The sequence below is a fragment of the Cryptomeria japonica genome, chromosome 8 (genome assembly GCF_030272615.1).
Source record: "Cryptomeria japonica chromosome 8, Sugi_1.0, whole genome shotgun sequence".
NCBI classification, from domain to species: Eukaryota; Viridiplantae; Streptophyta; class Pinopsida; order Cupressales; family Cupressaceae; genus Cryptomeria; species Cryptomeria japonica.
Window position 1 is genome coordinate 303,854,351 of NC_081412.1, and position 11,898 is coordinate 303,866,248.

At 37.7% G+C, this 11,898-nt stretch overlaps 1 protein-coding gene across 4 annotated transcripts in view; it reads left to right on the forward strand.

Moving 5' to 3' along the window:
- Window positions 1–10,447, forward strand: part of LOC131060560 (uncharacterized) — a 190,436-nt gene extending 179,989 nt beyond the window's left edge. For all 4 annotated transcript variants that reach the window (XM_057993828.2, XM_057993826.2, XM_057993827.2 and 1 more), the window contains exons 12-15: window positions 8,383–8,641; window positions 8,745–8,950; window positions 9,107–9,157; window positions 9,258–10,447. In XM_057993828.2, coding sequence (XP_057849811.1) covers window positions 8,383–8,641; window positions 8,745–8,950; window positions 9,107–9,157; window positions 9,258–9,545 — 804 coding nt within the window. In that variant the 3' untranslated portion in view covers window positions 9,546–10,447. The remainder of the gene's footprint in view (window positions 1–8,382; window positions 8,642–8,744; window positions 8,951–9,106; window positions 9,158–9,257) is intronic.
- Window positions 10,448–11,898: the final 1,451 nt, after the last annotated feature.

Below are 11,898 nucleotides of genomic sequence, written 5' to 3' on the forward strand. Positions count from 1 at the left end.
CTTCCAAGATATGGCTGACCTCTTTGGGAGAGTCACCCCTCTTGGGTGGAGAGGTTCATGTGTGGGGTTTAATAGAAGGTAAGTTTGCGGTGAAAGAAGTACGCAATTAATGAAATATCTTCCTAATAAGAGCAGATCTAAGAATAGTTTTAGAGCAGATCTAAGAGCAGTTTTGGAGCAGATCTAAGAGAAGTTCTAGAGCAGATCTTAGAGCAGTTTTGGAGCAGATTTGTAGCAGATCTTCAAGGTGATCAATAGCAGATTTATAGCAGACCTTCAAGGTGATTTATAGAAGATTTGTAGGAGACCTTCAAGGTGATTTATGGAAGATTTGAGAAGTGTATGAAAGCAATTGTATCATCCAAAAGCAGATTTGTGAGAAAAAGATTATGTACTCTATGGAACGCTTCCCGAGGCAGAATTTCGACTAATCCTTGGATTGGCTTAATCCTCGGTCCATCCTCGAACTACGTTTTGAATTTCGTCAAATTCTGGGTTCGTTTGCTATGTTTTTCCTTCAATTTTGGGTTTTAAAACCCCGACTGCAGATGGAGAATTTTCTTCAAACTGCAAGTTTTAATGATATTCATCGTTTGGTCTTTGTAGGGGAATTTTTGGCTTATTACATGTGCACTTTTATTCAAGGATGAATACTTGTAATTTGTTTTAAATTTCCCCTTTGTTGTTTTATTATTTTTATTGTTTTTTGGTCTTGTTTAGTTAAAATAGGGTTTTTTTGGGCTAAATTACAAGTAAGCTTGTAGATCTCTCCAAAAACCCCTACTTTAATGGTTTTTACATGTAATAGGGATTTTAAATCCCCATTACATATGTGCAAGCAAGTATAACTTGTTGTCGGGATTTTATTTCCCTTTTACAAATAATTAAAACTTGCATTTCTCTCCAAAAAACCCGATTTTGCACATAAAGTGCATTTTTGACATTTTGTCAAAAATAAAAACTTGCTATTTGGCTAGAAAAACCCAATTTTGGCTTAGTAAGTGAAAAAGTGAAAATAAAACTTGTATTTGTCTCCAAAAAACCCGATTTTCACATGCAAGTGTAAATTCGAACTTGTTCTTCTCTCCCAAAAACCCGATTTTCAGTTGGAAGCAAATTTGTTGAAATTTTCAATCGATTTTCATGGAGATCTTCTAGGAAGGAGAGGCGTTTTGGTTTCTACCCTATTCTTATGCATATGAAACCACTTATTATGTCATTTGGAGGTTGCATTTACTGGTTTTTTGCTTCAAATCAGCAACCACGTGTTTCCTAAATGCCACATTTTGGGGGTTTAAAACTCCATCAAGCTGCAATCTCCCTAGTTCGATTTTACCTCTCTCACCTAGGCGTGGAGTTTGGGATAAGTTTCAAGTTATTTAATGAGCCATCCAAGATTCATTGGTTGCCACGTTTTTTTCACGTGATTCCTTTGGCTGCGTATTGGAAGGGTTTGATGCCACGTTTTCTCCTCATCCTTGGGCGTTCAGCTTTGACACTTTCATGCATGGTATTCCCTTAAGGATTTGGCCCTATTTTCTTGCATCTATAACCACGTTTTTTCACATAAAACGTTTTTCCAAAAACGTGGCAAGGGTTTGGGGATTTACGGTTTGTCTCTATTTATTGGATATTCTTCTCCATTCCAAGTTTGTTGTATTTTTGGAGAAGCATTTTCAGTTTGAAGAAAGGTATGTTCTCTTTCCTTTCTTTCCTTCATTTTATTATTTTCTTGTTTTCTTAGTTTTCTTTCTTAGTTGCATTTTTGTAAATATGTTGTTCTTCCCCCAAAAATCAGTTTTTGTGAGAGAAATCTTCCCCTTGGTATGCAATTTTCGAACTGCATTGTTCTTCCCATATTTCCCTCTTTACTTGTATTTGGAATTTTTAATCCCAATTACAAGTTCGTTGGAAATTCTTGTTCTTCCCTTATTGTTAAGGAATTTAACTATTTTCGGTTAAAATTCCAAGTTGAAAAGTGTGAAATACCCCTCCCTTTCAAATTCAGGTTTTAAAAACCGGATTACATGTTGAAGAGTTCTTCCCATTTTCATGAAAATGGCATTCTCGGATTTTCCCATTTCTATTCATTCATGTTTCCCATATCCATGCTTTTCATTTCCATTATTTTCCGCAAGTCAAAATCTCATTTTCCATCCATTTCTCCATTTGCAATTTTACAAGTGTACTTGCATTCGGGTTTTAAAACCCCGATTGCATGTATGTTCTTTCCAACTTGTATACTTGCGAAAATTTTCCCAAGATCCGAAATTGGTCAAAGTCAAGATTTTCCCATTTTCATATATCTCCCCTCTTCCTCTCACAAAATTGTGAAGTTCAAGAATCGAAGTTTTTCCCATTTGGAGAAAGAAGAATGATATTTGCAGCTAACTATGATGTTGCCTTAACTCTTTTAAGTCTTCATCACAATATTCCAGGTTCACAATCGATGTCAGATTCGTCGGCATCCCCAGCTCCAAAGAAGATGAAATATAAATATGACAAATATCAGAATGAGGTAGCACCTTCCCAGGTTTCTTCTCCTTTGGATCGCATCAGAGATACGGAAATAGGGCACGTTAATATGTCAGAATTCGTCAAGAGGGTAGAAGATCCACAGGATAATAACTTGCAAGGGCTGTTGGACAGCCATATCCACCATGCATCATCTTTCCCGGTGGCTGCCCTAGAACCTGAGTTCGTTCTTGCCTGCGCCCATCATTTTGACAAAGAGTCAAGAGTCATAAAAAATGATGATGGCGAAGCTATAATCCGTCTTGATGCAGATACGATCGAGAAGGTCTTCAGAATACCTCCTGCACCTGTTTATATGAAAATCTCCAAAGAAAGTGCAGCGGAGTATTATGTGAAGAGGGAAAAAGATGGCAAGCGACACATCAATAGGTGGATCCAAGAGCCACGAGCCTCCATCTCAAGGTGGGCAAAGTTGTACCGTTGCGATTTCAAATGGGAGATAGGAGACACCATAACTCTTCTCAGCAGGATGATGGACCTTGAGCATTCCAATGTCTTTGAGCCATGGATGTACTAGTTCATCACGTTCATAAGGCAGTCTCATCACATTTCATGGGTAGAAGTCATCAACGATGCCTTGTGTGAACAACTTGCAGCAGTTCCTACCACCACGACCTTCTTTATGAATTCATATTTGGTATATTTGGCAGCATCACTTAGACACTTTCCAGGTCTTTCTACCAAGGGTGATCGCTCACTTATACCAGTTTGGGAGTATTATGACCAATTGCCGTTGAGACCCACCAGACTGCATTTCAGAAGAGTCCAAGATGCACTCTTCGGATATTTCATGTGTCAGTTTGACATAAATCTCAGGAACAAGAGAGTATCAGATGAGGCATGGGACAAGGTGTGTGAGTATGAATGTTTGTTTCTGTAGTTTCCCACCTTCACCTATATGAGGATCGGATGCTATGGTGGTCAGCCATATGTGCTTCCTAGATACCCGACTGATAAGATCATTCTTATGGAGTTGGGAAGACAGATCATGGCTGTCCACACTTTTCAGTCTGCTAGACACAAGGTTGGAATAGGGATCTCTACCACAAACCCATTGAAAATTGGTCAGTATTCCCTTGTCACATCTATGAAGGCTAAGGCCATGGAGACTGAATTGCAAGAAATCAAGCTCAAAAGGTTTAAACCTAGAGCTGATTTTGATTATAGGGGTATGAAGGAGAAGATCAAGAAATCTTTTGTGCACGTGCATCGCATTGAGGACATCTGGGTAGATCTCCGCACAGAAGCCGAAGTTCTGAAGATGGATTACTGCAGGCTCACTGTTGAACAAATTGTTGATTTGAACTTGGTGGATATCCCACAAGGGATGATTGATGATGGGCACATACTTGATCCCGAATATGTTTCTCGGAGGGTTAAGGAAGCTCCACTTCCTTTGATACAATGGTTGCACAAAGAGTGCATATCCATCCTTGAGAGATTTCAGCCTATCTTGGCCAACACCAACGCATGGCTGAAAAGTAATGTTGTTAGACTTATAAAAATCAAGGTTGGTAAAGAAGATGATTCTACGGGGCCTCTTGGACGTAAGTCTGAGATTCAGGTTGACAACAAGGTTGGTAAAGAAGATGATTCTACGGGGCCTCTTGGACGTAAGTTTGAGATTCAGGTTGACAACAAGGAGGGTGCATCATCTTCGGGCACAAGGATCAAGTTGCGAGTTAGTCGTGCAGTAGTGCTTCCTCTTGAGGAGACGACAGTTCGTGGAAAGGAAAAATCACGATTCCATGTTCAGGTGATCGATTTGGATAATCAAAAAGAGGGGCAGCAATCTGATGATGCTTCTAAGTCTCCAGTTTCAGACTCACCTCATGAGATCATTCCTCCAGTTTCCATTGAGACGCCTCTTTCTCCTCCTGATTTGCTTGTGGATGAGTCTCCTCATAATGCTATTCCCATTTCAGCATACGAGCCATCTCCTGATCCGGAACAAGAGAGTGTGTTGGAAGTTCCTGAGGATATTCCTACTTGCATCCAGTTATCAGAAATTGATACTTCCACTTCTGGTTTTGAAGAATTCATGAGGCAATCTTCATGCCCATTGGTAACTGAGCAAACCGTGGTCGCTGTCCAAACAGATATCCCTTCCAGGATGACCACGGTGATTCAAATAGAAACTGCTTCTCCTTTGCCTATGGTTGCTACTAGGGGGGGGTTGATCACTTTGCCTCCATGGCTTAGTTCTTTTACCCCGAAAAGGAAGAAGCAAGAAATCTCACCTGATGCCTTTGATTACCAGCAACTGAAACAGTCTAGATCCAAAGTTGCTAAGAAGGCCAAAACTATCTCCAGAGTAACTGTTGACGGCAACAAGACGAAGGTAGCTGAAATTGTGGAACCTATTGCAGATAAGCCACTTGAAGAAATGTCAGCGGTCGATTATAAGGTTACAATGATAGAGTTGGGAAAACAAACGTATGAGGTCATTAAACATGATGCTTAGTTTTCTGTTGCTTCGCTGGTGCAAAGGTGTGATAAACTTCTAGCAAAGAAAGACAAGCTAGAAGGTGAAAACCGACAACTTATGGCAGCCATTCATAAATTCACAAAACCTGCTGCTGAAGGGAGTAACTCCATAGGTTCTTCTGCTTCCCAAGAATCAATTCTTGGAGTGGAAAGGGCTGCTCAGAAGGTACAAGCACTGGATTCCTGGGTTGATCAGCTTCATGATCTATAAGCACAGGTAATGAAAGACATTTTTCAGATGATGTCTAAGTTGGAGACTGTTGAGGAGAAACTGGATCAAACTTCTAATACTTTAAAAAATAATTTAGAAAGTCTTGAAGAAAGTTTGACAATCTGGCGTACCATGCCCCAACAACAGCTGAGTGTTCTACAAGAGCATGCCATCATCTCTTCCAGGGTCATGTACTTGGAATTTGAAGAACTCCTGGAAAACAAGACCCTTGTTCTTAAATCCCTCATTGAGGAGATCGGTGATGCAAAGAGATTCCGGGGTGAAGTTTTCCGAGATATTGTCTCACATTGTGAAAGGGCCTCTTGCAACACAGTAAGTCAGGATGGAGAGCTGATTCCAGAAGAAGAAGTTCTTGCTGATTTACAAATGAGGATTCATAATGAATGGAGGAGTGAACAATTCTCGACCGCTTCAATTCAGACATTGATGAAACACCAAGCCTTTCTGCATGAAATCCAGTCTATCTTGGATAAAAACAATTCTGCACTCCTCCGGTGTCATGACACTATTGTGAAGACCATGGTTGTTGCCAAGAACACCCATGAACTGAATCCCGAGGAACTACAAGCGAGCATCCAGAAATTTCGAGGATTTGTGTCTTCACAAAATGCAACTTAAGTGTTTTTCAACACTTAGTTGAATTTTCCCTCTTTTGTAATCTTTAGTTGTAATTCTGTTTTGACAAGTTACATGTAAAAGTATTTTTTATAAAATGCAAGTTACATATTACTTGCACTTTTGTAATTACATGTAAGGCAACTACAAGTTGTGTCCGATTAGGACTATAGTTGGAATAAGTCTTAGTTAGTTATTGAATAAGTCTTGGTGGTTGAGAGAATCTCTCAAGTTAGTTAGGATCCTCCCACCTTTTTCTCAAGGCTCCTCTTCTATAAATACTTGAGGGGTCTATTATAATCTTTATCTTTTTGGAAAGCAAGCAAAAACTCTGCCAAATTTACAGCAAGAAGTCTTTGAGCTTATGTATGTGATTTGAAAGTTTTTGAAGAATAATAAAGAAGGATTACTCAAGTTTTGAGTCTTTAAGCTACATGTTTGAGTTTGAATCTTTTTATTTCTTCCATGCAAAGTGTTTCTAAAAGGAGCTTAGTCTAATCTGATTTGAAGTCTTTGAGCTGCAAGTAGAAAAGATTAATTAAAATAGGAAATTCTCTAGAAGGAGCAGCAAGTCTTTGAGCTTGCGTCTATTCTTGAGGAAAAATTATTGTTTGATAAGAAATAGCAGCAAGTCTTTGAGCTTGCATTAGTTCTTGTCTTTGTGTTGAAAGAATAGATTATTCCAATCTTTGAGCTATTGTCTTTTATTCGTTGTAAAATTTAGTATAGCAAAGGGTAGATAGGACTTCACATAATCAAGTCTTTGAGCTTGATATTGTTGTCCCATCCGGAAGGAAGTGATGGAAGTTTTTGCGCTTTCAGGAAACTTCATTTCCTTTCTCTTATTTCACTTGAAAGTGGTTACTGCTGTTCATATTCAATCGCTATCCTTTCCTATGAAGAGAAAAGGATATTGTCTTTCTTGAAAAAAGAAGAAAGATTGCTGTCCCATCCTATTTTATTTTCAAAGTTGTAGTTAGATAGGGGGAGCTTTTCCTTAATTAGGAGAGTTTTTACTCGGGTGCTGTGGTTGAAACCACAATTTTGTATATTTCTCAAGTGTACAAAATTTTCAACCAACAACTTTGTCATCCATTGAAAAATAAATATTTCGAGGAGAATACTTACTCATTTGGAAGTTGGTGTCTCTTGCTGAGCTGGTGCTTAGTTGTGGGGATTGGTGTCTCTAGTGGGTTGGTGCCTACAAAGTTTGTAACAGAAGCATTTATATAAGCAATATTTTTTTGTGGTTTTCTCCCAAAAGGGTTTCCACATAAATCCTATGTTCTTCTTGTGTTGCATGATTGTTAGATCTTGTGTGATTGATATTGTTATAGTTGATAAGTTTTGAAAAAGTAAAAGTTTGTCTTATACTGATTCACCCCTCTCCTCTCCCCTTCTCAGTATAAGCTTGTGCTCATCAGGAAAATCTTAGGAAAGTTATTCATTCTTTTCAAAGCACTAAGAGCATCAATACAAAAGTTCATTTGGGTCCATTGTAATTTTTGACTTGGCAGTGCATTAATAACACTAGCAAAATTAGATGTAAAGTTAAAAGAAAAGAACATTACTAATATGTAAATCTAGAAAACGGAGGAGAGCATTATAATTCAAAATGACACCACTTTAGAATATGTTTGCCTACAAAGATTATATTAATGCCATAAATAATGAAGAGTTGTAATTGGTCAGCATGAAATCAGAACGATTGGAAAAAAACATAAAACATTTCAACATCTAGAGCACGTGTTTTTCCTTTTTGTGTATGCATGAACGATACACATAAACATGTGTGCCTGTAATTATGTGCTTTGGTTTTAAACAAAACGGGCATAGCCATATCAGTATCTCCATCTGAATCCTTTTAACTTAGCTCAAGAGACAAGAGGCAAACTTAATGGGAATGTGCACTGGATCCACTATCCACTAACCTGCTAATCAATAGATAACATATCTCTATTGGTTGGTCCTTGTGACATGGCACTTTTGAACAGGTTAGGTTGTCAAATGTTCTAAGTCAGGAAATGAGAAGAGTTATAAAGGAAACCAACTTGTAGAGAGGACTTTATCTAGCATGGTTTGCTTGGAGATGTCAGCCATCTTAGAGATCTGTCACTTTTATGACATTGTCTGTTATTAGTGAACAAGCTGTTTTAGGAATTGATATCAGCATTCTTCAGTGTATGCTGATAATATTTATGTTGAGAGGTGGGTTTCGATGGCTATATAAAATATTGCAATTATAATTTAGCACAATTTATTTTTTATGTTATATGCACTACTTAATGCCGACATATTTATATTCAGAGCAATATTACTATGAGAGAGATATTTGATGTTCTGTGAATCTGTTAAATATGCATGCTTATTACTGATGCCTCATACATGCAAATAATCTTACACAAGAACAGGAAGAACATCCTAGCTGCATTATTATTATGAAATATAGTTTTGATTCTGTTGTTTATACATTTCAAAATTTGAGTTAATGATATTTTGATTTCACTGGGCAGGGTCATCATCTGGATTTACGACTTGTGAGGAATCAGTGGCTTTTGATTGATCCAGGGGCACAGTGTCTTATGTCAGAGGCTAATGAAGATAGAACTACTTGTGATTTCAGAGAGTTGGGTCAAAGACTGGCAGAAGAAGTTGCCACCTTCTTGAAAAACAAGTTTATCTCGGGTTCAAGAAGTGCAACGTATGAAAGTTTCAAACTTAGTTTTGTTGGACATTCAATTGGGAATATCATTATAAGATCTGCTTTAACAGGTACTCCTTTTTCCTAGTAGGCAGACTTTTTCTACTTACTAATAACTATTCTTTCATTTAGGAGGCAAACGAAACTCTTTAACTGATCATGATGGAATTTCAGATGCTGCAATGAAACCGTACCTGAATAACCTGTACACCTTCCTGTCCATTTCTGGACCTCATTTGGGATATTTATACAGTACAAACACTTTGTTCAACTCTGGGCTATGGCTATTCAAAAAGCTTAAAGGATCTCCTTGTATGCATCAGCTAACATTTACAGATGAAGCGGAGCTTCAGAACTCATTTCTATTCAAGCTAAGCGAGGTTTCAGTCTGCAATCTGTATCTTTTCAAGTATTTGAGGAAAACAGTTGGATACTAAGGGGTCTAAATTAATAATTTTTGAATTTCATGTTAAAGATTCTTATTTGAACTGTGCAACTTGCATTTCTGATATACATCTGGGTGTTCTCTTCTCCAGGAAAAGACTTTTGAGCACTTCCAAAATCTTATCTTAGTCTCGTCTCCACAGGTAGCTTCATAGGAAATTCTAGATTCTTATCAATACATTACATTGTTTGTATTTCATGATATTGCAAGTAGACTGGTGCACTGATAATGAAGTAACACAGGATCGTTATGTACCTTATCATTCGGCCCGTATAGAAAGATGCCAAGCTGCAACACGTGATTTAAAGAAAGGACCAGCTTATACAACCATGTTGAAAAAATGTCTCGATCAAATATTGCTTCCCGATACAAATGATCGTACTTTTATACGCTGTGATGTGAATTTTGATACATCTTCTCAGGCTCGCACCTTGAACAATTTGATTGGTCGGGCTGCTCATATTGAATTCTTGGAAACTGATATTTTTGCAAGATTCATAATGTGGTCCTTTGCTCAGCTGTTTATTTGATCATGTTGCAAGAATATTGTCAATTGTCAAATCTACTGATACATACAGCTTACATGTCCACACAAGAACATCAAGTGCTAGCATTGCACATGTTGCAGAAACTAAACTTCTCTGAGAGCTTTTCAACATTGTATTGTAGCTGCATTGCCTTAACCATGGTTGACATGTTAGATGGTTCCAGGGGGCCATACTGCTAACGAAGTTTTGCTTTGTACTGCCTACAAGGGACCAGATGAAATGGACTATACGTAAACAGATGTTGCTAAGCAGTACATTTGTGGTGACTTCTTATTACTAAGACTTTCTCATCTTACTAAGTCAATATTAGTAAGGTGGTCAGATCCAATTCACAGGTGCTGGTCTGTCATAAATATCGGAAATTTCTGAGCTTTGGGAAATTTTTGCAACCACTTCAAGAGATTACATGGCAGGTTTTTCTTTTTATATATATTCATGGAATAATCATGCCAACCTTACATTTTTACTTGCAGAAGGTTCAGCAAGGAAACAAATGTTAAAAGGATTTTCTGCATGATATATGGTTTCTGTATTTGAAGAGTTTGGGACAATCTGCAATGCTGTGGCGACTTTCCAAGGGTAAAACATTGTTGATGCGACCGATTGTGTGGGAGTAACCTTTTGTAATGCTACCTTGTGCAGATTTTTTCCAAATCTGCATTGGCTTCCGCATATGATGTGAATCCAGGGCAATGTACTTAATGAACTAACAATTGTTGAATATATGTCAAATATTTTTTGGAGCCTGTATGTCATATCACCAAACTGGCTACAATGAATAAAGAACTTACGTTCTTTCAAACTATGCCACTTGTATTAAAGCTTGGGCACTGATTCTTATTTAAACGTTTATAGTAGAGAAAGTCTACCTTTTCTTCTGCGTATTTCAGGAAAAGTTGATTCCAATTTTTTGATAGAAAATCCTTTTCTTTATCTTCAGATGACAACCAGTCTTTGTATTTGTAAGTACTTCACCTTATCATTGTACCTATCGCGGCAGGTAAAGGTATTCATTTTAAAGTGGTGGCTTGCAAAGTGAGAATTGACCTAAATTTAATGTATTACTCGAATATACATAGATGCTGAAGTATCAATGCTATGAGATTTCCACTATCCATGCTGTAATTCTTTATTTTTTTCTGGATTCAATTGTGTATGCAATTTTTTATCATCAACGTTTCGAATCACACTCCATGATTCATCATCAGAATGAAAAAGAATTTCAAGGAGATGAAAAATAATGAGCTGCATATCTCTCAAAGAAAATAAAAAGATGTGGGGTAGGAGAGGGCATGAGGAATAAGGGAGAAAAATAATAGAAAAAAACAATAATAAAAGGAAAAAAAAAACCAATAAGGCAATGAGAACAACCTAAAAGCTACAAGGTAAAAAACCTAGAGGGCAATAACATAAAGAGAAATAAAGAAAAAACTAATAAAAAGAAAGAAAAGGAGATGACAAAGAGAAAAAAACAATAAACAACAATAATAAAGATAAAAATGAAACGAGGAGAATGCAAGGAAACAACAAGGAATATACTAAAAGGCAAAGCAAAAAGAGGAAAAGAAAACAAAAACACAGATTAAACCACCAAATAAGGGAGCAGAACAAAAAAGAAAAGCCAAATCCGAGGGAGATCTATTAAAAAGAGGAAAAAAAAACAAAAAGCAACGAGAGAGAGAGAGAGAGGGGGAGGGGGGAGAAACCCAACAAAGGGAGAGAGAAAACACAAGAGGGAAGTGGAACAAAAGAGGAGGGAGAAGCAAGGAGGGAAAAGGTTGAAGAAAGGGGGCAAAAGTCAATGGGGGCGGGGGACGGGGGCGGTGATGAAACTTGAGGAACGAGAGCAATGGGTGTCAAGGGATACTAAGGTTCATCCTATCATCCCGCTTAAGATTGGAGGGATGATTAATAATTTCAATAGCTTCGTTTAGTTTCCTTTTGAAGAAATTGTCCTCCCTATACAATATCTGAGTGTCCTCCAAACAAATATGATGCTTGGTGGTAGATGAATGCTCAACTAAGGCCGATTTGAGGACATGCTCATGTTTGATGTCGACACCATGTTCTTTAATTCTGGTGATGAATGATTAGCCCGTTTCTCCTATATACGAGGTGCCACAAGAGCAGACGACTTTATAGACACTTGACTCTAAAAAGGCATCACGAGAGTCCTTAAGTGGGGGGACATGCCTCTTTAAGGTAGAGACAAGTTTGAAGGCACAACAAAACCCTTTTTTAAAAGGGATTTTTGATATCTTATGGGAAATGCCTTCAATATAAGGAAGAGAAACAAATGGGGATAAAGAAGGATGAGAGGGCAAGGGGTTGGATA